We start from the raw sequence: 25,639 nt of genomic DNA, 5'->3' as shown, positions 1-25,639 counted from the left end.
TGTTGTGTAAGTCCCACATATCCCAGGAAACTAAACGCCGTCATGTCTGGTTCATAACATAGTCCGGAGGAGCTCCGTGGATTTTATCGAGCTGTGTTCACTGTGTCTAGCAAGCCACACATCAGCTGGTTTACTACAGCTGTATGAACCCCAAATAAACAGATTTGGCTGTGATTTAACTGCAACAAACGGACAAAAAGGGACGCCAAAATGATGCCTAAATAATAATAACTACGTAACGATTTGTAAAAAGTCTGACTCATGTTTTGTTAGTTCTCTCCGCAAGATGACAAGCAAATAACTTTTAAAATACTTGTTTTCTCATTGGAGCTCGGATCGATCGGTGCTAGGCTAAGCTAACATTGTAGCAGCTCCATCAACACTCAAAATAACGTCATCTCGGCGTAAATACGACAGTGTCTTTTTCATTGTTTGTACCATATGGTTTACACACACACATTTATACACATAGTTTGGTCCGGTCTCTATTGATATGAGCTATTGTTGAACTCTGGGTGAACACAGATGGCTACAGTATTTATTTCCTGATTCAACAACAGCAGGACGTCAGTGATGACAGGTGAAACATCTCAATGCTGATAGGCTCTTGCAGCGCATAGTCACGGCATTTTTTCACCGAAGTTGAAAAATTTCAACTCAGGCGTTTTGCCGATTGAAGCGAATTCGCGTCACTCCAGTCTCATCGCGTCTGTGCATAGACTTTGTATGTATCTACTCGCGCGAATAATTTGCTCCGCTTTTGTTGTGAACAAGGCATCAGAGAACCAGAGTTATCCTGGTAACCAAACCTGCTCTGTCCTACAGTAGATTGTTAGCTGTTGTCTTTAATAAACTGTGTTTAGGTTTGGTTACTATATGACATGTGTAATACAATGACAGGAGTCACAGAGTCATTCCACAAACAACAACAACATGGACTCTGTGGTCAGCTGATCATCTTCAGTCAGTTTGGACCAATCATCTTCAAACCTGCATGTGAACAGTCTACTTACCTGAGACAGTGATGGAGAGCAGACGGCTCTCAGAGGAGAAGTTATGATTAAAAACATAGAGATGATAAACACAGCTGTAGCTTCCTTGGTGGGCGGGCTCTGCAGCAGGAAACAGGAAGTGGGCAGAGTGATTGACAGCTGGCTGGGTGTAGTTGTGTGCTGAGTTGGAGGAGGTGAAGGTGAGCTGGAAGGAGCCATTTGGGTACTGTGGCTGGATGGAGCAGCAGATGGTGAAGTTGGAGCCCCTGAGCACCGGAGCCTCCTGCTGCTGGGCCTCAGAGACCCCGTACATTGAGGAGGACACGGAGATGATTGGCTGAAGCAGCAGGTCTGTAAACACAGAGAGATGATGAAACGTTTATCCTCCGTTGAACAAGATGGACCATGAATAAGGTGATGTCACAAGTCTGACAGACAGACAGACAGACAGGTGTGTCCTCTCAGGTGGAGCTCAGCAGTCTATGGAGGGTTTGAAGCTTCCAGAAACAAGCCCACCTCTCTACACTTCAGGATGTCGTTGTCCTGGATAACTTTACAGTTCAGTCCAATGGAAACCCACTGACTGTCACTGTGACAGAGGAAGGAACATACTGGAAACATTGATGTCATAGATGATGTCACTGATGGGCTTACCTGAGCAGGTGAGATCCACGATGGAGTAAGAGGAACCTGATGTTACACAATCCTTTAGAGCAGATCCAGACTGAACACAGCCATAGTTGATCTCCCACATGGATCTGTTTGAGGACTCCACTCTCCGTCCTACAGAAACGGCAGAGCCACAGTCCAGATCTCTACAGAAAACATCTGTTTCCTTCAGAGTCCTTTCAGAGCCAAATACTGGTCTCCAGTCTCCTTGATGTTTTATCTCCAGTGTTCCTGCACAGCGACTGTCTCCTCCCACCAACCTGACAGGTTCTGAACAGAAACAAGAGAGTCGTCAGTCAAGAAATTTATGTAATTAACAAAAAAATCAAACTAAAACTTGACTGCTGGTTCTGCTTCATTGGTTCTTTCTTTCTCTTTTCTTTCTCTCTTTACCTGTTGATGTGTGATTTCCTTCACCCTGGAGTCCTGGAGAAATAGACACATTTGTTGAAATCCACGAATGTATTTTTTTAATGTATTTGCAATTTTTATCAAAAACATATTTGGATGTTGTTACATTCATATACAGACAGTTGAACTTGTCACAGTTTTGGGTTTTGTTTAGTTTGTGTCCTGATTTATTTTGAGTTTCCCTGTCTCTTGTGTCCTGCGTTCACTTCACTTCCTGCCTTTGAATGTTTTCCCGCCATTGTGATTGTCTGCCCCACCCCTGATTGATTCCTCCTGTGTCTAATCCCCTGCACCTCCCTAGTGTATTTAAACCCTGTCTTCCCCTGTCTCCGTGTTGGTTCGTCAGCTAAGATTCGTGGTATGTTCCCTGCTTTGATCCCTGTGAGTCCGGCCGTCTCCCGTTCCTGGGTTGATGGTCCCGCCGACTCCAGTCCCTGTTCTCGCAGGATGTTCAGCGTTTAAACATGACGAGTTCAGCGTTTACACATGACAAGCTCCAAATCAACTAAACCAGCCTGAAACCATTAATGAGAGTCTTTGGAGCAGAGCTGGACTATGCTACGCTGTGATTGGCCAGTCAGCGCTAGAGGGGCAGGACTTAGTGAAGAGTCAAATGAAAGCGTAATCGCCATCATTAACGTCTGTCTCAACGTTTGGTTTCCAGGATCACCCTGGTTCTCTGAGTGAGGTATTGGAGCACACCGCCCTTCTTGCTTCTGATTGGTGGAGGAACTACACTTGAAAATGGCGAGTTGGGGGCTAAGGGGTGTTATGACCGATGTGGTGGCAGTGGAGCTTTGTGATTGGTCACGTCAGAAGGTGCTTCAGCTGTCAGAGAACCAGAGTCATCCTGGTAATCAAACCTGCTCTGTCCTACAGTAGATTGTTAGCTGTTGTCTTTAATAAACTGTGTTTAGGTTTGGTTACTATATGACATGTGTAACACAATGACAGGAGTCACAGAGTCATTCCACAAACAACAACAACATGGACTCTGTGGTCAGCTGATCATCTTCAGTCAGTTTGGACCAATCATCTTCAAACCTGCATGTGAACAGTCTGCTTACCTGAGACAGTGATGGAGAGCAGACGGCTCTCAGAGGAGAAGTTATGATTAAAAACATAGAGATGATAAACACAGCTGTAGCTTCCTTGGTGGGCGGGCTCTGCAGCAGGAATCAGGAAGTCGGCAGAGTGATTGACAGCTGGCTGGGTGTAGTTGTGTGCTGAGTTGGAGGAGGTGAAGGTGAGCTGGAAGGAGCCTCCTGGGTACTGTGGCTGGATAGAGCAGCAGATGGTGAAGTTGGAGCCCCTGAGCACCTGAGCCTCCTGCTGCTGGGCCTCAGAGACCCCGTACATTGAGGAGGACACAGAGATGATTGGCTGAAGCAGCAGGTCTGTAAACACAGAGAGATGATGAAAGTTCACGTTTACCCTCCGTTGAACAAGATGGACCCTGAATGCTGGAAATATTGCTGTTCGAGATGATGTCATAGATGGGCTTACTTGAACAGGTTAGATCCAGGATGGAGGAAGAGAAATGTGATGTTAAACACTCCCTCAGAGCAGATCCAGACAGAACACAGTGAGAGTCAATCCACCATACAGATCTGTCTGGTAACTCCTCTCTCTGTCCTATAGAAACAGCAGAGCCACAGTCCAGCTGTCTACAGACAATATCTGCTTCCTTCAGGGACCTGTAAGAGCCATCTACTGGTCTCCAGTCTCCCAGTTTCACCTCCAGAGTTCCTGCACAGCGACTGTCTCCTCCCACCAACCTGACAGGTTCTGAACAGAAACAAGAGAGTCGTCAGTAAACGAACAAAGTGAGTTTCAGTAGAACAGAAATGAACCAGATCAAAGCTGCAGCTCCTCTTCTACCTGAGCAGGTGAGTCCAACAGCTTTGCCAGGTGAGCAGGTGTTTCTATCTGAGCCTGAGCTTCTACAATCCAGGAGAGCAGACTCATGGCCTCCACACTGGAACTCTTTGGTCCACATTGGAGCCTCCACTTCTCCATAGAGCGCCCCCTGGAGGACTGAAGGAGCCCCACAGCCAAGCTCCCTACAGACCACCTCTGCATCCTGCTGGTCAAAGTCATCTTCACACACTGAGGACCACCACTGGTTAGACTGGTTAGACTGGTTAGACTTCACCTCCAGTCTGCCTGAGCACAAACTAGTCCCATTCACCAGCCTGACAGAGTCTGGAGAGATGATAGAAGATGAAAGAGAGAGAGAGAGAAGAGACACCAGACACTAAATAACAAGATGTCTTATTTTTCTTAGAAGATCTGTGATCCAGAATATAAATGTGTTTTATAAAATGATCCCTAACATCTAGAAGAGATGGAGCTGGACTCTCTCCTGAAGGAGTGTCCAGCCTGAAGGACGGTGTGGAGATACTGACGAGCCCCTGGCTGAGCTGAGCTGCTCTAAGTTGTGTCCAGTAGGTCATTGGTGCCTGTTATGGTGGAAACCAAAGAAGCTGCTGGTGGAAACCAGTGAATAAGAAAGCTGTGAAGTTGAAGGAGGAGTCCTTTCAGGCTGGTTGCTGGTTGGCCCAGAGGACTCCTGAAGCAGCAGACATGGAGGTTTCATATATAAAGATATCTTGGTGCATTCAGCACCTGATTTACTGAGGCAGCAGCTCATCAGACAAGTCTGCTGCCATTCTAGTTGCTGCATGTGTGTGTCCACCTGGATACATTACTGTTATAGATGATGTCACTGATGAGCTTACCTGAGCAGGTGAGATCCAAGGTGTAGGAAAAGGAATCTGATGTTAAACACTCCCTCAGAGCAAATCCAGACTGAACACAGTCAAAGTTGATCTTCCACACAGATCTGAATGAGGACTCCTCTCTCCGTCCTACAGAAACAGCAGAGCCACAGTCCAGCTCTCGACAGAAAACAGCTGCTTTCTTCAGGTTCCAGTCATACCCAAATACTGGTCTCCAGTCTCCTCGTTTCATCTCCAGAGTTCCATCACAGCGACTGGCTCCTCCCACCAACCTGACAGGTTCTGAACAGAAACAAGAGAGTCGTCAGTAAAAGAACAAAGTGAGTTTCAGTAGAACAGAAATGAACCAGATCAAAGCTGTAGCTCCTCTTCTACCTGAGCAGGTGAGTCCAACAGCTTTGCCAGGTGAGCAGGTGTTTCTATCTGAGCCTGAGCTTCTACAGTCCAGGAGAGCAGACTCATTGCCTCCACACTGGAACTCTTTGGTCCACATTGGAGCCTCCACTTCTCCATAGAGCGCCCCCTGGAGGACTGAAGGAGCCCCACAGCCAAGCTCCCTACAGACCACCTCTGCATCCTGCTGGTCAAAGTCATCTTCACACACTGAGGACCACCACTGGTTAGACTGGTTAGACTGGTTAGACTTCACCTCCAGTCTGCCTGAGCACAGACTAGTCCCATTCACCAGCCTGACAGAGTCTAGGGAGATGATAGAAGATGAAAGAGAGAGAGAGAGAGAGAAGAGACACCAGACACTAAATAACAAGATGTCTTATTTTTGTTAGAAGATCTGTGACCCAGAATATAAATGTGTTCATAAAATGATCCCTAACATCTAGAAGAGATGGAGCTGGACTCTCTTCTTAAGGAGTGTCCAGCCTGAAGGACGGTGTGGAGATACTGATGAGCCCCCGGCTGAGCTGAGCTGCTCTAAGTTGTGTCCAGTAGGTCATTGGTGCCTGTTATGGTGGAAACCAAAGAAGCTGCTGGTGGAAACCAGTGAATAAGAAAGCTGTGAAGCTGAAGGAGGAGTTCTTTCAGGCTGGTTGCTGGTTGGCCCAGAGGACTCCTGAAGCAGCAGACATGGAGGTTTCATATATAAAGATATCTTGGTGCATTCAGCACCTGATTTACTGAGGCAGCAGCTCATCAGACAAGTCTGCTGCCATTCTAGATGCTGCATGTGTGTGTCCACCTGGATACATTACTGTCATAGATGATGTCACTGATGGGCTTACCTGAGCAGGTGAGATCCAGGATGGAGGAAGAGGAAACTGACATTACACAATCCTTAAGAGCAGATCCAGACTGAACACAGGTAGTGTTGATGAACCACACAGATCTCCTTGAGGACTTCTCTCTCCACCCCATAGAAACAGCAAAGCCACAGTCCAGCTCTCTACAGAAAGCAGCTGCTTCCTTCAGGGTCCACTCAAAGCCATCTACTGGTCTCCAGTCTCCTTCATGTTTCATCTCCAGTGTTCCTGCACAGCGACTGTCTCCTCCCACCAACCTGACAAGTTCTGAACAGAAACAAGAGAGTCGTCAGTAAAGAAATTTATTTAATTAATAAAATATCCAACTAAAACTTGAATCCTGATTCTGCTTCATTGGTTCTTCATTTCTCTTTTATTTCTCTATTTATCTTTTGATGTGTGATTTCCTTCATCCTGGAGAAATAGACACATTTGTTGTTTTAAGTAAATGTAATAGAAATCCACAAATACATTTATTTTTTTTAATGGATTTGGAATTTTCATCAAAAACGTATTTGGATGTTGTTACATTTATATTCAGATGAACCTTTATTTAAAAACTAGACTGTGTTTTAGACTTCTCCTTACTTTTCAGCCAATCACAGAAGAGTAGATTAAAGGGTAATATTTGTTGTGGCAATACAACATCCAAAAAAATTATTTGTTATAATTTTTAGCCCCTTCCCTCAGAAAGCAGAGCATCCGGAGAGAAGGGGCTAAAAAAAGAGAAATGTCCAAAGTTAAGAAGACAGCAGTACACATCCAAACATCACATAGAACCACAACAAGCTTTGTGTTGCTTGAGTTTCCTTCAGTGTGAGAAGCTTTCAGACAGAAGCAGTCATTAGCTGAGACCTGCTGTTGAAGTTTCTCTGAGTACAGTTGTTTAGCATCTCTCACCTCATGGCTGAACCTGGGCTTAGACTCTTTAAACCTGTCCTTGTCTCCTCTCCTAAACCCTTCCTCCTTCTCCAAGAGTGTGTTTTATGGACCGCTGTGTCCCATTCAGTGTTGTGTAACATAACTGTTGTGCTTTTACATTTTACATTACATTACAGTCATTTAGCAGACGCTTTTATCCAAAGCGACTTATAATAAGTGCATCAACATTGGTAATCAAAAGAACTACTAGTCACCAGAAGTCATAAGTACATTTCCTTTTCCAAACAAGCATCTAAGAGCCTGAAGCAGAGCATAACTCAGAGCCAAAGTACAGTGCAGAAACAAAGAAAAACAGTTAGTGCAATAAGTAATACGAATACAATAAGTGCTACAAGCTAGTATGAATACAGTAAGTGCTGAGTGGAAGGCTCAGGGTAGCACTTCCTGAAGAGGTGGGTCTTCAGCCTGATGAAAGATGGGCAGCGACTCCGCTGTCCTGACGTCAGTGGGAAGTTCATTCCACCACTGTGGGGCCAGGATAAAACAGCCGTGATCGGGTCGATCGGCCGCCAGGACCTCTGAGCGACGGGGCGACCGATCACCCCGAGGCAGCAGAGCAAAGTGGTCGGGCGGGGGTGTGGGGCTTGACCATGGCTTGTGCTTGTCCCTACTGTGATAGTGTTGTTTCACGCTGCTGAGCTTTGTTGTGTTAAAATCTGCCACTGCGAGCAAAGTCAGTAAACTGTACTTTATTAGTTTAAGGTCCAGTGACTCGTCCACCGAGCCTGAGTTCGCCAGTCGGGGTTCTGTGTGATAGAGTTATAGTTATTTTTCTTCTTTTCTGGCAGGAACGAGTTGTAGGAGTCGCCCACTGTTGGACATTAGAGCGAATGCAGGTTTAAGACTCTAAAGCGTTGGCTTCACTCCTCAAAACTGGAGGTTTCCGCTTGGTTAAAATCTGATCTACTCGATGTCTTCATTGTGTTTGTTCATGTAGTTTTTGTCCAACTGGTCCATCTGTCTACTCTTTAAGACCATATCTACTTCCTGTCTGATCTGAAGACGGTTCTCTCCTCTGTTGGTACTCCAGATTGTCCTTGTTTTTTGTGTTTATCTTTATCTGAACAAAGACTGTTCTTTGTTGTACAAATCATATAGTCCTCTGAAAATAATCAGCAGGAATATAACTGAGTTGACTTTAGTTAGACTTTCATATGTGGGCGATCCATAGACGCTCTCATATTTTCACGTTCTTCCCAATGAAGATCACCAGATCCTCAGTCGTCCTGAATGCTTCTACATCAAACTGTTCGCCGACGTGGCTGTCAGAGTAGTACCCAAACATCAACCATCTAGCGTTGGGGTTTATATGTTTGCATAAATGGAATGCAGATTCAGCAGCATTATATTCATCCTGTACGTTTTTTGGTCGCTAACTCCTTCTACATACTTTGAGCTACAGAAACCGTTCAACCATCAAAATGTTCAACTCTTTAAGGACATGTATGCTATAACTTTTCTTGTTTTTAACCTTTAAACCTTTTAAAATGTTAAGTTCTTTCAACATGGGATCTCTATGGAGAAAATCTTCAAATCCTTTTAAACTGCTTCAACTTTGAAAGCCTACTTCTTTCTCATACTTTTAGCTACATACACCATTTGAACTTTAAGAAGGTGACAAAACCCTAAACTATTAAGGTATGATTCAGCATCTTCAATGTGTGAGTGTGAATGAATGAGATGCAAACTGTACAGTGCTTTGGATAAAAGTGCTCTAAATATGCAGTCCATTAGCTTAGTTACACATAACAGCATTAAGTTAGCTGGCAAGCTAGCTTGATGTCAAGGGACCGCTGATGGTGTTAAGAGTAAAGCAGTCGCATCCCGACCTTTCCCACCCACTAAGGTGTTAATGTTAGCTCCACAGGTTTGTAGGTAGAAATGTAACGTTCAGGTCACAAGTATCACCACTCCACAACGTTTAACCATGACGAGCCCCAAATCAACTAAACCAGCCTGAAACCATTAATGAGAGTCTTTGGAGCAGAGCTGGACTATGCTACGCTGTGATTGGCCAGTCAGCGCTAGAGGGGCGGGACTTAGTGAAGAGTCAAATGAAAGTGTAATCGCCATCATTAACGTCTGTCTCAACGTTTGGTTTCCAGGATAACCCTGGTTCTCTGAGTGAGGTATCGGAGCACACCGTCCTTGTTGCTTCTGATTGGTGGAGGAACTACACTTGAAAATGGCGAGTTGGGGGCTAAGGGGTGTTATGAGTGATGTGGTGGCAGTGGAGCTTTGTGATTGGTCACGTCAGAAGCTGCTTCAGCTGTCAGAGAACCAGAGTTATCCTGGTAACCAAACCTGCTCTGTCCTACACTAGATTGTTAGCTGTTGCCATTTATAGACTGTGTTTAGGTTTGGTTACTATATGACATGTGTAACACAATGACAGGAGTCACAGAGTCATTCCACAAACAACAACAACATGGACTCTGTGGTCAGCTGATCATCTTCAGTCACTTTGGACCAATCATCTTCAAACCTGCATGTGAACAGACTGCTTACCCAAGACGGTGATGGAGAGCAGACGGCTCTCAGAGGAGAAGGTATGATTAAAAACATACAGGTGATAAACACAGCTGTAGCTTCCTTGGTGGGCGGGCTCTGCAGCAGGAAACAAGAAGTCGGCAGAGTGATTGACAGCTGGCTGGGTGTAGGTGTGTGCTGAGTTGGAGGAGGTGAAGGTGAGCTGGAAGGAGCCTCCTGGGTACTGTGGCTGGATGGAGCAGCAGATGGTGAAGTTGGAGCCCCTGAGCACCTGAGCCTCCTGCTGCTGGGCCTCAGAGACCCCGTACATTGAGGAGGACACAGAGATGATTGGCTTAAGCAGCAGATCTGTAAACACAGAGAGATGATGAAAGTTCACGTTTACCCTCCGTTGAACAAGATGGACCCTGAGTGCTGGAAATATTGCTGTTAGAGATGATGTCATAGATGATGTCACTGATGGGCTTACCTGAGCAGGTGAGATCCAGGATGGAGGAAGAGAAATGTGATGTTAAACACTCCCTCAGAGCAGATCCAGACAGAACACAGTGAAAGTCCATCCACCACACAGATCTGTCTGGTAACTCCTCTCTCTGTCCTATAGAAACAGCAGAGCCACAGTCCAGCTGTCTACAGAGAACAGCTGCTTCCTTCAGGGTTGTTTCAGAGACATATACTGGTCTCCAGTCTCCAGTCACCAGTTTCACCTCCAGTGTTCCTGCACAGCGACTGTCTCCTCCCACCAACCTGACAGGTTCTGAACAGAAACAAGAGAGTCGTCAGTAAACGAACAAAGTGAGTTTCAGTAGAACAGAAATGAACCAGATCAAAGCTGCAGCTCCTCTTCTACCTGAGCAGGTGAGTCCAACAGCTTTGTCAGGTGAGCAGGTGTTTCTATCTGAGCCTGAGCTTCTACAGTCCAGGAGAGCAGACTCATTGCCTCCACACTGGAACTCTTTGGTCCACATTGGAGCCTCCACTTCTCCATAGAGCGCCCCCTGGAGGACTGAAGGAGCCCCACAGCCAAGCTCCCTACAGACCACCTCTGCATCCTGCTGGTCAAAGCCATCTTCACACACTGAGAACCACCACTGGTTAGACTGGTTAGGCTTCACCTCCAGTCTGCCTGAGCACAGACTAGTCCCATTCACCAGCCTGACAGAGTCTGGAGAGATGATAGAAGATGAGAGAGAGAGAGAGAGAAGAGACACCAGACACTAAATAACAAGATGTCTTATTTTTCTTAGAAGATCTGTGACCCAGAATATAAATGTGTTCATAAAATGATCCCTAACATCTAGAAGAGATGGAGCTGGACTCTCTTGTTAAGGAGTGTCCAGCCTGAAGGACGGTGTGGAGATACTGACGAGCCCCCGGCTGAGCTGAGCTGCTCTAAGTTGTGTCCAGTAGGTCATTGGTGCCTGTTATGGTGGAAACCAAAGAAGCTGCTGGTGGAAACCAGTGAATAAGAAAGCTGTGAAGCTGAAGGAGGAGTTCTTTCAGGCTGGTTGCTGGTTGGCCCAGAGGACTCCTGAAGCAGCAGACATGGAGGTTTCATATATAAAGATATCTTGGTGCATTCAGCACCTGATTTACTGAGGCAGCAGCTCATCAGACAAGTCTGCTGCCATTCTAGCTGCTGCATGTGTGTGTCCACCTGGATACATTACTGTCATAGATGATGTCACTGATGGGCTTACCTGAGCAGGTGAGATCCAAGGTGTAGAAAAAGTCATCTGATGTTAAACACTCCCTCAGAGCAGATCCAGACTGAACACAGTCAAAGTTGATCTTCCACATAGATCTCTCTGAGGACTCCTCTCTCCATCCTACAGAAACAGCAGAGCCACAGTCCAGCTCTCGACAGACAACAGTTGCTTTCTTCAGGTTCCAGTCAGAGCCATCTACTGATCTCCAGTCTCCTTGTTTCACCTCCAGTGTTCCTGCACAGCGACTGGCTCCTCCCACCAACCTGACAGGTTCTGAACAGAAACAAGAGAGTCGTCAGTAAAAGAACAAAGTGAGTTTCAGTAGAACATAAATGAACCAGATCAAAGCTGCAGCTCCTCTTCTACCTGAGCAGGTGAGTCCAACAGCTTTGCCAGGTGAGCAGGTGTTTCTATCTGAGCCTGAGCTTCTACAGTCCAGGAGAGCAGACTCATTGCCTCCACACTGGAACTCTTTGGTCCACATTGGAGCCTCCACTTCTCCATAGAGCGCCCCCTGGAGGACTGATGGAGCCCCACAGCCAAGCTCCCTACAGACCACCTCTGCATCCTGCTGGTCAAAGTCATCTTCACACACTGAGGACCACCACTGGTTAGACTGGTTAGACTTCACCTCCAGTCTGCCTGAGCACAGACTAGTCCCATTCACCAGCCTGACAGAGTCTGGAGAGATGATAGAAGATGAAAGAGAGAGAGAGAAAAGAGACACCAGACACTAAATAACAAGATGTCTTATTTTTCTTAGAAGATCTGTGACCCAGAATATAAATGTGTTCATAAAATGATCCCTAACATCTAGAAGAGATGGAGCTGGACTCTCTTGTTAAGGAGTGTCCAGCCTGAAGGACGGTGTGGAGATACTGACGAGCCCCCGGCTGAGCTGAGCTGCTCTAAGTTGTGTCCAGTAGGTCATTGGTGCCTGTTATGGTGGAAACCAAAGAAGCTGCTGGTGGAAACCAGTGAATAAGAAAGCTGTGAAGCTGAAGGAGGAGTCCTTTCAGGCAGGTTGCTGGTTGGCCCAGAGGACTCCTGAAGCAGCAGACATGGAGGTTTCATATATAAAGATATCTTGGTGCATTCAGCACCTGATTTACTGAGGCAGCAGCTCATCAGACAAGTCTGCTGCCATTCTAGCTGCTGCATGTGTGTGTCCACCTGGATACATTACTGTCATAGATGATGTCACTGATGGGCTTACCTGAGCAGGTGAGATCCAGGATGGAGGAAGAGGAAACTGACATTACACAATCCTTAAGAGCAGATCCAGACTGAACACAGGTAGTGTTGATGAACCACACAGATCTCCTTGAGGATTTCTCTCTCCACCCCATAGAAAAAGCAAAGCCACAGTCCAGCTCTCTACAGAAAACAGCTGCTTCCTTCAGGGTCCACTCAAAGCCATCTACTGGTCTCCAGTCACCTTCATGTTTCATCTCCAGTGTTCCTGCACAGCGACTGTCTCCTCCCACCAACTTGACAAGTTCTGAACAGAAACAAGAGAGTCGTCAGTAAAGATTTTTTTTTAATTAATAAAATATCAAACTAAACCTTGACTGCTGGTTCTGCTTCATTGGTTCTTTATTTCTCTTTTCTTTCTCTGTTTACCTGTTGATGTGTGATTTCCTTCAGCCTGGAGTCCTGGAGAAATAGACACATTTGTTTTTTGTCACAAATTCCACTACATATTAGATTGTCGCCCCCCCCCCCCCTTTTTCCTACAAGTACACACACACACACACACTCCTCACCACGTGATTGTTTGTTGTTTTAGGTAGTATTCTTGTAGTTGTATATAGATGTTTGTTGATTTATATTACTGGTTTTAATCAGTAACGTTAAGTAAATAAACTGCAGTTTCTGTGATTATTTTGTACATATGTGTTGTAATAATAGCGTGATGTGATTCAAACCTTCACTGTTCCCTCTGAATGTAGAATACTACTTTTACTGTTTAATACACAGTTTGGTTGTTGGTCCCTGATCCCAGAGTGGTGCCTCGTTATTATTAAAATATTTTAATACTCCTATTGTTATTAATAATTTAATTCATGTTAATAACTTAATTTTCCTACTTTTCTAATCACCAAACATGTTCCTGGCAGATCCCAACATGGCTCTGATATGGCTGATATTTTAACTTGAATTTGCAAAGTTTAGGGCACATCATCACATTTTACGTGATCATATATGTGTGTGTGTGTGTGTGTGTGTGTGTGTGTGTTCTCTGATTTAAAGATACAACAGTAATGTTGTAATAAAACACATCATCTTTAAATCAGAGTCCTACCTGAGCTCCACAGCAACAGCAGCAGCATCAACAGGTGATCCATGACGTCCACGTAGACCGTCTCCCTGTCCGTCTGTCTCTCTGCCCGTCTGTGTGTCTGTGTGCTGTCCTCAGTGTATATCTGCGTACAAGAAAAGGTGGAGCTTTACTGATACTTCTCTTTAGTTTTACAGATCATAGTCACACCTCTCTGAACTGCGGTTCTGTAAAACTGATTATTATAGAAGCTGCTGACTGATTGCAGATTGTAGGACTGTTTCCATGACAGGCTGAGCTGTTCCTATCAGATGAATGCTCCAATATACAATAATAATAATAATAATAATAACAATAATATCACAAGCTCACAGATCTTCAGCCTCACACGCTTTACACCATCAATAGGAATGCTTTTCTTTCCAGCAAAGTAAACATTAAGTCTGATGGTAATACCTCAGAAACGCTGTCTGTAGGCCTCTGGCACTAACTCCTCCACTCCCATTAAGGTTATTTTAAGCTCCTTAAACCGCACAATGTTCCACAGAAAGTGAAGCTTCCTGAGCTTCCCCGACCGTCTCACGCTTAAGAAGTTTCACCCACACATCTTCTATCAGCTGTGATACGCTCAAACGCAGCCAAACATTCCAAATATACCAAAGAAATCTTCTTACTGACGTCAAATGCGGCAGGAGAACCCGACGTTCACTGTGCACCAGCAGAAGTTGAGACCAGAACCCGAATGCAGCTCTGACTCACACATCTGGAAAGCTGCCTCTGACTCTTAACTCCCTCCCTCCCAGGACTGCTCCGAAACAAGAGGGCCCAATAGAAACAGAGAGCGAAGGGAGGACTGATGAAGCCCAGCTGTCTGGTCCAAGGGGGGGGGGGGGTAGTCTGACACATCCAGCACTTCCTGTGTGTTGCTATGGTGATCATACATCATGTGTCATCAGCTTGTTTCTCCTTCACTGAAGAGTTTCTGATGATTTAGTGAACTCTGCTGTTGCTCTTTATCCAGTTTCTCCTGGAGAGATGGAAGAAGTACTCACACCTTTTACTGCAGTAAAAGTACTAATACGACAGTGTAGAAATACTCTGTTACAGTAAAAGCACTCATTACGCACAGTGGACCACTTCAGAATAGTATTATGTTATTGTATTGTAATGATTGAAGCATTAAAGAGGAGAGGTCTCAGCTGATTCCTCCTCAGACGGGTTCGAGGTTGCCGCTCCGATCCTGGAAAAAGCATTCCAGCCCGGTGAGAGATACCTTTGAGACGGAGCAGTGAACAGGTATCCTCACGCATTAGGGTGTGTGGGACAGACGTGTGTTGACTTGTAGTGTTTCAGACGTTTGGTGTATTCTTTCAAAGTTGTAATTATACCAGATTGTTCTGAAGATACGGGAGACAACTAAGTAGAGAGGAGGTGGGTAAAAGTCAAAGTGAGTCCAAGCCTGAGCAGCTCGATGCCACAATGTTGACCTCCAGTAGTGTATGCAGGACAGAGACAGACAGACTGTCAAAAGAGTAGGAGAACGGATACAAACTGGGCTTTTAGACTACAACAATTGGATCAACTCAGAACGTGTTTGGAGCAGAACAAACAGCCTTTGTGTGGCATGTCTCCAGTGAGGAGCTGAAAATGTCAAAATACCAGAGAGAGCTGACCATCAGGGCTGAGTTCTGACTCTCTGAACACTAAAGAGTTCAGCTGCTTTCTTCTTCATAGAAGCGGTCCAGTCCTGGTTGTGATGGTGGTTCAGGTCTGTCAGATCGTTGCTCCTGACATTTAATATCTGACTCGGTTCAAATGATACGGCAGGACAGACGCCATCGTTACTGTTTATGTTATGTTACAGAATATTATATGCTATATAATATATAGTATATATTATATACTATATATTATACACTATATATTTGATATTATATACTATATACTATATATTATATAGTGTATTATGTTATATATTATAGTATAGTATATTATATTATATTTCATATTATATTTTATTGTATTTTATTATATTATATTATATTATATATTATATTATATTACATTACATTACAGTCATTTAGCAGACGCTTTTATCCAAAGCGACTTACAATAAGTGCATCAACATTGGTAATCAAAAGAACTACTAGTCACCAGAAGTCATAAGTACATTTCCTTTAAACAAGCATCTAAGAGCCTGAAGCAGAGCATAACTCAGAGCCAAAGTACAGAAACAAGAGAAACAGTTAGTGCTATAAGTAATATGAATACAATAAGTGCTACAAGCTAGTATGAAAACAATAAGTGCTGAGTGGAAGGCTCAGGGTAGCACTTCCTGAAGAGGTGGGTCTTCAGCCTGATGAAAGATGGGCAGCGACTCTGCTGTCCTGACGTCAGTGGGAAGTTCATTCCACCACTGTGGGGCCAGGACAGAAAACAGCCGTGACCGGGTCGATCGGCCGCCAGGACCTCTGAGCGACGGGGCGACCGATCGCCCCGAGGCAGCAGAGAGAAGTGATCGGGCGGGGGTGTGAGGCTTGACCGTGGCCTGGAGATAGGAAGGAGCTGTTCCTTTCACTGCCCTGTAGGCTAGCACCAGAGTCTTAAACTGGATGAGCTCTTACAGGGAGCCAGTGTAGAGAACGGAGAAAGGAAGTTGTGTGGGAGAACTTGGGGCGATTGAACACCAGGCGAGCTGCGGACTTCTGGACAAGCTCCAGAGGTCTGATGGCGAGTAGAGAGTGTCAGTAGTCCAGGCGGGAGATGACAAGAGCCTGGATGAGAACCTGAACCGTCTCGTCAGTCAGGAAGGGACGAATCCTCCTGATGTTGTAGAGCAGGAATCTGCAGGAGCGTGTAACGGATGAAATGTTTGCTGAGAATGACAGTTGGTCATCCAGGGTCACACCCAGGTTCCTCGCAGCCTGAGTTGGCGTCACCACGGTATCATCAATGGTGATGGACAGGTCCCGGTGCGGGCAACCCTTCCCCGGGAGGAACAGTAGTAGTTTTGTCCAGGTTGAGCTTGAGGTGGTGTGTCGTCATCCACTTGGGTGTCACCGGGGGGAAATGACAAGACCAGCTGGGTGTCATCGGCATAACAATGGTAGGAGAAGTCATGCGAGCGAATAACAGAACCCAGAGATGTTGTGTAGAGCGAGAAGAGAAGGGGGCCCAGGACTGAACCTTGCGGAACCCCCGTAGTCAGCATGCGTGGTTCCGTCACGGCGCCCCTCCAGGTCACCTGGTAGGATCGACCCGTCAGGTAGGATGCAAACAGGGAGAGTGCAGAGCCTGAGACGCCCATCCCCTCGAGGGTATGTTATATTATATTAGATTATATTTCAGATTATATTTGATTACATTATATTACATTATACATCATATGATGTTACATTATATATATATATATATATATATATATATATATATATATAATATGAAGTATTATTTGAGGATCAGTATGGGTTCAGAGAAGACGTGATTGATCGTAGAGATGTTAGATGTATTTGAGTCAAAGTATAAACTAGCAGACAGTGGAGATACTTCAGTAAAGTACAAGAAGCTCGTAATCATCCACCTCGAGGTCATTTCCGTCCACCAGGGGGCGATAGCGCGTTAAACCGGAAACAAAGAGCCGAACGGCCGAAGAAGAAGAAGAAGAAGAAGAAGAAGAAGAAGAAGAAGAAGAAGAAGAAGAAGAAGAAGAAGAAGAAGAAGAAGAAGAAGCAGCGGAAACGGAAATGACCTCCTTTTTGTTTTGAAAGAGGGAAATTTAAAAGACGTCGACGGATCGAGAGACACAAACAATAAGAACATCCTCAAAGCGACGCGGTTCACCGCGACTGTAAGAAGTTCGTTCTATCTTTGTTTTTTAAAAACGTTGTAACGTTTGAGCTTCTTGTGAAAGTCTCGTTAACTTCGTGTTTGTCTGATTATTGTCATGTTAATATTTAAAGCATATGTTTCGTGAACGTTAAACATATATATGTGGTTTGTTAATGTTCGTAACAGATACATGCAGCTGTATTCATTCACTACCACGTTATCAGTTTTAATACTTTATCTCTTCTTCACATTTTAATTCACTGTTTCTGTTTCTGTGTTGAACTTCTTCACATTTATAATCCTACTCTGAAAAAGTAAATATCTGTGTTTTCAGTTGTCATGTCTCTGAAGCACCGTTTCTCTATACAGAAACATGGTGGTGGTTGTTGTTGTTGTTGTTGTTGTTGTCTTTATCATTATTATTATCTTTGTAGAGCTGCGTCTCACCAACATGAAGAAGAAGAAGACGACGAGGTCTCAGGTCTCAGTCGAGTGTGAGTGATCTACTGAATGAAGTTTCACTGTCACCTCTTCATCCTCTTCATCTTCCTCTTCATCTTCTGTTTCTTCTTCTCTTGACTTTTAAAGCAGTTGTCATACATGTTGCAGTTCCTCCATCTCCTGGATGTCTGTTTGTAGTCTTCATGTGTGTAGAGATGTAGATGTTCCTGAACGTTCTTCATGTGTGTCAACATATTACACTCATGTAACATGTTATGAAAACATATCTAAATGTTGTCCTGCTGGTTTAAGACAGAGGTGACCACAGTATAATATGATAATACTGTGTATGTGTGTGTGTGTGTGTGTGTGTGTCTGTGATGTGTGTGTGTGTGTGTGTGTGTGTGTGTGTGTGTGTGTGTGTGTGTGTGTCTGTGATGTGTGTGTGTGTGTGTGTGTGTGTGTGTGTGTGTGTGTGTGTGTGTGTGTGTCTGTCTGTCTGTGATGTGTCTGTCTGTCTGTCTGTCTGTCTGTCTGTCTGTCTGTCTGTGATGTGTCTGTCTGTCTGTCTGTCTGTCTGTCTGTGATGTGATGTGATGTGATGTGATGTGATGTGATGTGATGTGATGTGATGTGATGTGGTGTGTGTGTGTGTGTGTGTGTGTGTGTGTGTGTGTGTGTGTGTGTGTGTGTGTGTTCAGGCTGTGCTCTCTGCAGGCTCAGTGATGACGACCCGGCCGTGTTCGGGGAGAAAGTGACTCTCAAAGAGCACAAGCTCTCTGTCCACTACTTCTGTCTGGTGAGTCTGTGGGTCCTCTTCGTCATTACGTGGAGAGATATGATGAAGAAGAAGGGAACCTTTTTGATTCCACAACAGCTTCAGTGTTTTATGTTTCCTTAGAGAAAAGTAATGATATGAAATGAACCATATGATTCAATTCTGCTGTTGTCTCAGCTGACGTCTTGTGGCGTTTACCAGCGAGGAGAAGAGGACGAGGGCGTCTTCGGGTTCCTGGTGGACGACATCAAACAGGAGGTCCGCCGCTCGGCTCGACTGGTGAGAGATTAAAGAGATCTTCATCTTATTTATGTCTCTGTGTTTACCGTGTGTTTACTGTGTGTTTACTCTTTGTTTACTGTGTGTTTACTGTTTGTTTACTGTGTGTTTACTCTTTGTTTACTGTGTGTTTACTGTGTGTTTACTGTGTGTTTACTCTTTGTTTACTGTGTGTTTACTGTTTGTTTACTGTGTGTTTACCCTTTGTTTACTGTGTGTTTACTGTGTGTTTACCCTTTGTTTACTGTGTGTTTACTGTGTGTTTACCCTTTGTTTACTGTGTGTTTACTCTTTGTTTACTGTGTTTACCCTTTGTTTACTGTGTTTTTACTGTGTGTTTACTCTTTGTTTACCCTTTGTTTACTGTGTGTTTAGCCTTTGTTTACTGTGTTTTTACTGTGTGTTTACTCTTTGTTTACTGTGTGTTTACTGTGTGTTCCAGATGTGCAGTGGCTGTAAGCAGAAGGGAGCTTGTGTCGGCTGTAACGTCAGAAGCTGCAGGAGGACGGTTCACTTCCCCTGTGGAAGGAAACGCAACTTCATCTCTCAGTTTACTGGACTCTTCCCGTGAGTGAACACAGGAAACACCTTTGTTCTATTACAAGCATTGATAGCATTACTAGCATTGATAGCATTACTAGCATTGATAGCATTGATTGCATTACTAGTATTGATAGCATTACTAGCATTGATAGCATTGATTGCATTACTAGTATTGCTAGTATTGATAGCATTACTAGTATTGATAGCATTACTAGCATTGATAGCATTGATAGCATTACTAGCATTGATAGCATTGATTGCATTACTAGCATTGATAGCATTACTAGCATTGATAGCATTGATTGCATTACTAGCATTGATTGCATTACTAGCATTGATAGCATTGATTGCATTACTAGCATTGATAGCATTGATTGCATTACTAGCATTGATAGCATTACTAGCATTGATAGCATTGATGACCTCTGTCCTCCCCGATGAGGAGGTTCACGTGGTCTCCCTGTCTCTCTGTGTCCAGGTCTTACTGTCCAGACCACAGTCCTACTCAGTCTCTGTGTGGTGGTCTAGACCTCAGTCTGCCTCAGACCTGCTCCGTCTGTCTGGACCCCATCGATCCGTTCCTGTGCTACTCTGTCCTCAAATGTCCATCCTGCCACGCCAGCTGGTTCCACCGGGACTGTGTGCAGGTTAGTTTCATTCAGTCATGTTCACCAGAGTGGTGACATTAAACAATAAGACCACATCTGTAGAATAATCAGGAAGTGAATAATGAATGATGAAAGAGCAGATAACACAATGTGGGAATATAAAGACGTATTTATTTCTGTACACATATAATATCTGTCTGTCTCTCTTTCTGTCTCTCTCTCTCTCTCTCTCTCTCTCTCTCTCTCTCTCTCTCTCTCTGTCTCTCTCTCTGTCTCTCTCTCTCTGTCTCTCTCTCGCTCTCTCTCTCTCTCTCTCTCTCTCTCTCTCTCTCGCTGTCTCTCTCTCTCTTTCTCTCTCTCTCTCTCTCTCTCTCTCGCTCTCTCTCTCTCTCTCTCTCTCTCTCTCTCTCTCTCTCTCTCTCTCTCTCTCTCTCTCAGCGTCAGGCCCACAGTGCCGGCCTCTTCTTCTTCAGATGTACTCTCTGTAGCAACAAGGAGATCTTCCAGGAGGAGATGCTGAGGATGGGAATCTACATCCCAGAGAGGTAACGTGGTCATGTGATCACACCTGAACTCTACAACAATAGGCAATGACCACAGAAGGCAAGGGATTGTGGGTAAAATGAGGCTACATCCACACTAGAGTCCGTTAACACGATGCTCGTACATCCACATGAATACGTCTTTCCTTTTATTGTGGATGAAGCTTAAAGCAGGAGACCGTTTTTTTCAATTTCTTCTCGTCTGCAGAGATGCATCATGGGAGTTGGAGGCCAATGCGTACTCGGAGCTGCTGGAGGTCTACGCGCGCTGCGACGCTCTCGCCTGCCTCTGTAACGACGGACGGACGCACTCGGCCAAGACGGGGTATTTAAGTTCTGATGTTCCTGTTGGACCAGACTGACTCTGTCTACCTTCAGTGGAGAACAGTGTTCAGGATGTAACCAGCTCCCCCTACAGGCTGCAGGAGTCACTACAGACTCCTGATGCTGGAAGCAGCACATTGATGATCCTGTTCTTGTCGAAAACTGAGCATTTTCTGCTCACAGTCTTCTGCACATCTGTCAGAGGAAGTGTTGCATTGTGGGTACTAGGCACCAGGTGTATCTCTGGAACCTCCCAGTCCCACCTGGTGGAGCAGCACCCACAGTGTGTGACCATGTTGTTGTTGTTTCAGTTGGTTCGAGGTGATTCGCTGCCGGCTCTGTGGCTCCAGAGGGACTCACAGGAAGTGTTCTGGGTTGACGTTGGACGCCAGAGACTGGGCCTGCAGCGACTGCACACAGGCGACTGATGGAAGAGGTCTGAGTCTCCGATGGACCCGCTCTACTTTTAGAACCGGATCAGGTCTAGATCCTCGTTTAACGTTTTTGCTCGTCTCCTCCAGCCTCCCTGGTTTCGTCTCCTCAGGGAGGACAGAGGAGGAGTCTGCTGTCCAAACGCCACCTGTCCCCCATCCACTCCTCCATCAGCAGTAAGAGGTACGCAAACCTAACGCACCTCCATCAGCTGTAGGAGGTACACAAACCTAACGCACCTCCATCAGCTGTAGGAGGTACACAAACCTAACGCACCTCCACCAGCAGTAAGAGGTACGCAAACCTAACGCACCTCCATCAGCAGTAAGAGGTACGCAAACCTAACGCACCTCCATCAGCAGTAAGAGGTACGCAAACCTAACGCACCTCCATCAGCCGTAGGAGGTACGCAAACCTAACGCACCTCCATCAGCAGTAAGAGGTACGCAAACCTAACGCACCTCCATCAGCCGTAGGAGGTACACAAACCTAACGCACCTCCATCAGCCGTAGGAGGTACACAAACCTAACGCACCTCCATCAGCAGTAAGAGGTACGCAAACCTAACGCACCTCCATCAGCAGTAAGAGGTACGCAAACCTAACGCACCTCCATCAGCAGTAAGTGGTACGCAAACCTAACGCACCTCCATCAGCAGTAAGAGGTACGCAAACCTAACGCACCTCCATCAGCAGTAAGAGGTACGCAAACCTAACGCACCTCCATCAGCCGTAGGAGGTACACAAACCTAACGCACCTCCATCAGCAGTAGGAGGTACACAAACCTAACGCACCTCCATCAGCAGTAGGAGGTACACAAACCTAACGCACCTCCATCAGCAGTAAGTGGTACACAAACCTAACGCACCTCCATCAGCAGTAAGAGGTACACAAACCTAACGCACCTCCATCAGCAGTAAGAGGTACACAAACCTAACGCACCTCCATCAACAGTAAGTGGTACACAAACCTAACGCACCGTTGTGACGTTGTTAACCGGGTGATGTTCCAGGTGTTTGTTGTCATGATGAATGGTCCTTTTAAATTTGATTGACAGCTACGTGACTCCTCCCTCTCTCAGGCCGGCGTTACCCGTTGGATCCGGATCACCTGAGGAGATCCTGCAGGCTCTGGGCCCTCAGCTCTGTCCCCTCAGTGTGCAGGTGGAGGTGGACGGGGACCAGGCTCTGTCTGCAGGGGTGGAGCTTGTGAGGAGGCCCGACTTCGACCCCACACGCACTCTGTCCGTCCGGTGAGACAAACGCACCTTTCTATGTTTCAGTGACGTTAGTCTCCACCCGGGTATTGATCAACGTGTCTTTACTCCTCTGAACATTCTCTTTCGTCTCTTCTCGTCTCCGCCCAGGTTCAAAGATGACCGGCTGACTGCGTTTCCCAGCAGCCTCTGGGACAGCGACACGGCCAGGCAGTACTTCCTGAAGCTGCTAGTGCAGCAGATCCAGGACTCTGTGGTGTTCGAGGGTCCAGACGGATCCAAGAACCTGGCGCTGGACTCCCAGGGTATGGATCTTTATTTCTTTATTCTGTTCTAAAGACATGTTCTAGTTGTCTCTACTTCTAGTCCTGATGGTTCTGTAGAGGAGCAGGACTTTTATTTTGAAGGGACCATCATACCGATGTGTTGTGTCTCCAGCTCTGAGGGAGGACCTGTACTTCGACGTGGGCTGCCTGCTGGCTCTGTCTCTGGCTCACGGTGGTCCTCCTGTGGGCTTCTTCTCCCGCGCTCTCTACCAGTGTCTCTTCAACCACCCGGCCAACCGCCCGCTCTGCCTCACGCACATGACCCCCGACACGCACTTCACCCGCCGGGTCAGCCGGGTGAGTGTCTCTCCGCTCAGGTTACGGGCCGACTCTCCGTCCAGAGGTCGGCTCTGACGATTGTCGCTGGTTCTCAGATGGCGGAGGCGGAGTCTGTGGACGAGCTGCAGGAAGTCATGGCGGAGAGCCGGGAGTTCCTGGAGTTGGCCGGCTGCAAGCGACCGATCGTCAGCCTGGAGGAGAGGGAGGCTCTGGTGGAGGATCTGGTGGGCTTCACCGTGATCACCAGGATGCAGCTCCCCCTGCAGAGGTACCCAGAGTCCAGAGTCCTCCTGGGACCGGTCGGCCCTCTCATCACTCATTCATTGTTTGTAACGTTTCGTCTCCTGCAGGTTCCGGGCCGGTCTGCAGACGCTGGGCGTCTTTGATCAGGTGACTAAAGACGTGTTCTTCAGTGATGACCGCTGTGAATATTACCGACCTGTGACATGTTAGATACTGAACCGGTACGCGGACCTGAACCCTGTTTCGTGTGGTCCAGGTGCAGCTCTACCCGGCGCTCTTCTTTCACGTCTTCTGCTCGGCTCGTCTGTCGGCTCAGACGCTCGCTCAGATCTTCAGCGTCCTCGTCTCTCAGCAGGAGGACAGACGCAGCAGAGAGACGCCCGTCTGCAGCTTCTGGAGACGCTTCTTGCTGGACTGTGAAGGTGAGACAGGGTCCATTCAGGGTCCAGGATCCACTCAGGGTCCACTCAGGGTCCATTCAGGGTCCAGATCACAGGACCTCAGAGAGGTTTAAATGTAAACGTGTCCTCTCTTGTTTCCTCTCCTCCCCTCCCCTCCTGTTTCCTCTCCTTTCCTCCCCTCTTGTTTCCTCTCCTTTCCTCCCCTCTTGTTTCTCCTCCCCTCTCCTCTCCTCAGGTGGGAGGAGCTCTATCTCCCTGCAGGACCTCCTTCGTTTCTCCACAGGAGGTGAGGAGCTCCCAGCAGCCGGCCTCCTCCCGTCTCCCTCCATCTCCTTCCTCCATCCCGTAGAGGGAGGAGGAGGAGGAGGAGAGAGGAGGAGACTCAGAAGAAGGAGGGAGGAGTTGTTGAGGGATGAGGGTCTCTTCCCTCAGAGCGAGCCCGACTCCAGACGCCTCCTCCTGCCCGTCTCCTCCTCATACGAGGCCTTCAAGAGCTCCATGGAGCAGGCAGTCAGCCACCACATGCACCTCCTCCTCACAGCCAGCTAGAGGAGGAGCAGGATGAGGAGCAGGAAGAAGAGGAGGAGATGAAGAGTCAGATGATTTTAAAGTAAAGATCTGAAACTTTAAATTCATAAAACAATACAAACCTTTTTTTCATGAAATATTCTCTGCATCTTGTTTTGTAAATTGATAAAAATCTTTTAAATCTTTTATCTTAGGAGTTACTTTTGATTCATATATTTTTTCATATATATATTAATATATATATATATATATATATATATATATATATATATTAATGGATGCTTCTCGTTTGATTTTGTCATTTTTAAGGGTTATTTTCTTTAATAATAACTAAATATGCTGATTACCCGTCAGAAGTACGGTGATATGTTTTGATCCGTTCATTGTTTATAACCTTAACTTCCTGTTTAATGACCTCATGTTGTTACAGCATCACTTCTACAGTATTCAACCGTTTAACGTCTGAGTCGATCACAGTAATCATCTGTTCTGTTTGATCTTCATCTCCTTACTGTGGATCATAAATACAGAAACTAACTGTTCTTCATTCATTCATCTGTCTCCACACACACACACACACTCACTCACTCACTCACTCACTCACTCACTCTCTCTGTCTCTCTGTCTCTCTCTCTGTCTCTCTCTCTCTCTGTCTCTCTCTCTGTCTCTGTCTCTCTCTCTGTCTCTCTCTCTGTCTCTGTCTCTCTCTCTGTCTCTGTCTCTGTCTCTCTCTCTGTCTCTCTCTCTCTCTCTGTCTCTGTCTCTGTCTCTCTCTCTGTCTCTCTCTGTCTCTCTCTGTCTCTCTCTCTGTCTCTCTCTCTCTCTCTGTCTCTCTCTCTCTCTGTCTCTCTCTGTCTCTGTCTCTCTCTCTGTCTCTCTCTCTCTCTCTGTCTCTCTCTGTCTCTGTCTCTGTCTCTCTCTCTGTCTCTCTCTCTCTCTCTCTCTCTCTCTCTCTCTCTCTAATATCTAAAATACTCGAGTACAAGTACTGCATTCTACATCTTACTCAAGTTAAAGTAAATGTATTTATTCAAAATAAACTTGTAATATGAAAGTAAAAGTAAACCTTGTGTGTATATATGTGTGTATTTTATATATTATTATTGATGATTAATGTCAAAGTAGGGCGAATATAAACAACTAAAACTGTTCTGTAGTTTAATTTATAAGAACGTGTAATTACCTTAGAACTGATAATAGTCTAAAGTAGTCGAGTCAAATCAAGTACTGCACTTACGTTTGTCTGTGTTTAAACCAGCAGAGTGAGACCTCTTTGATTATCTGTGTTTAAACCAGCAGAGTGAGACCTCTTTGATTATCTGTGTTTAAACCAGCAGAGTGAGACCTCTTTGATTATCTGTGTTTAAACCAGCAGAGTGA

At 45.8% G+C, this 25,639-nt stretch overlaps 2 protein-coding genes across 2 annotated transcripts in view; one reads left to right on the top strand and one right to left on the bottom strand.

The window, feature by feature from the left end:
• Positions 1–16,798, bottom strand: part of LOC137892208 (scavenger receptor cysteine-rich type 1 protein M130-like) — a 17,993-nt gene extending 1,195 nt beyond the window's left edge. Inside the window, exons 1-18 of the mRNA XM_068737198.1 lie at positions 16,736–16,798; positions 13,516–13,636; positions 12,834–12,866; positions 12,649–12,711; positions 12,427–12,462; positions 11,202–11,483; positions 10,352–10,666; positions 9,971–10,258; positions 9,520–9,849; positions 6,052–6,336; positions 5,189–5,512; positions 4,814–5,095; positions 3,954–4,277; positions 3,579–3,860; positions 3,140–3,469; positions 2,055–2,087; positions 1,647–1,931; positions 1,014–1,343 (exon numbers count right to left, since the gene is read on the bottom strand). Coding sequence (XP_068593299.1) covers positions 1,014–1,343; positions 1,647–1,931; positions 2,055–2,087; positions 3,140–3,469; positions 3,579–3,860; positions 3,954–4,277; positions 4,814–5,095; positions 5,189–5,512; positions 6,052–6,336; positions 9,520–9,849; positions 9,971–10,258; positions 10,352–10,666; positions 11,202–11,483; positions 12,427–12,462; positions 12,649–12,711; positions 12,834–12,866; positions 13,516–13,636; positions 16,736–16,798 — 4,006 coding nt within the window. The remainder of the gene's footprint in view (positions 1–1,013; positions 1,344–1,646; positions 1,932–2,054; positions 2,088–3,139; positions 3,470–3,578; positions 3,861–3,953; positions 4,278–4,813; positions 5,096–5,188; positions 5,513–6,051; positions 6,337–9,519; positions 9,850–9,970; positions 10,259–10,351; positions 10,667–11,201; positions 11,484–12,426; positions 12,463–12,648; positions 12,712–12,833; positions 12,867–13,515; positions 13,637–16,735) is intronic.
• Positions 16,799–17,148: 350 nt separating this feature from the next.
• On the top strand, positions 17,149–24,447 carry g2e3 (G2/M-phase specific E3 ubiquitin protein ligase). Its single transcript, XM_068737231.1, has 17 exons — positions 17,149–17,338; positions 17,754–17,813; positions 18,462–18,559; positions 18,716–18,817; positions 19,260–19,384; positions 19,839–20,007; positions 20,407–20,513; positions 20,719–20,835; positions 21,146–21,270; positions 21,356–21,449; positions 22,348–22,518; positions 22,633–22,787; positions 22,921–23,105; positions 23,183–23,355; positions 23,438–23,477; positions 23,587–23,752; positions 23,967–24,447. The coding sequence occupies exons 2-17, from the start codon at positions 17,771–17,773 to the stop codon at positions 24,278–24,280; spliced, it is 2,184 nt and encodes a 727-aa protein (XP_068593332.1). The 5' UTR covers positions 17,149–17,338; positions 17,754–17,770; the 3' UTR covers positions 24,281–24,447.
• Positions 24,448–25,639: the final 1,192 nt, after the last annotated feature.

Source organism: Cebidichthys violaceus, unplaced genomic scaffold, assembly GCF_023349555.1.
Source record: "Cebidichthys violaceus isolate CVI_PGR_0920_01 unplaced genomic scaffold, fCebVio1.0.p SCAF_77, whole genome shotgun sequence".
Lineage (NCBI taxonomy): Eukaryota > Metazoa > Chordata > Actinopteri > Perciformes > Stichaeidae > Cebidichthys > Cebidichthys violaceus.
Note: the sequence above shows the minus strand (reverse complement) of the source record. Positions and strands in the feature narration are given on the sequence as shown.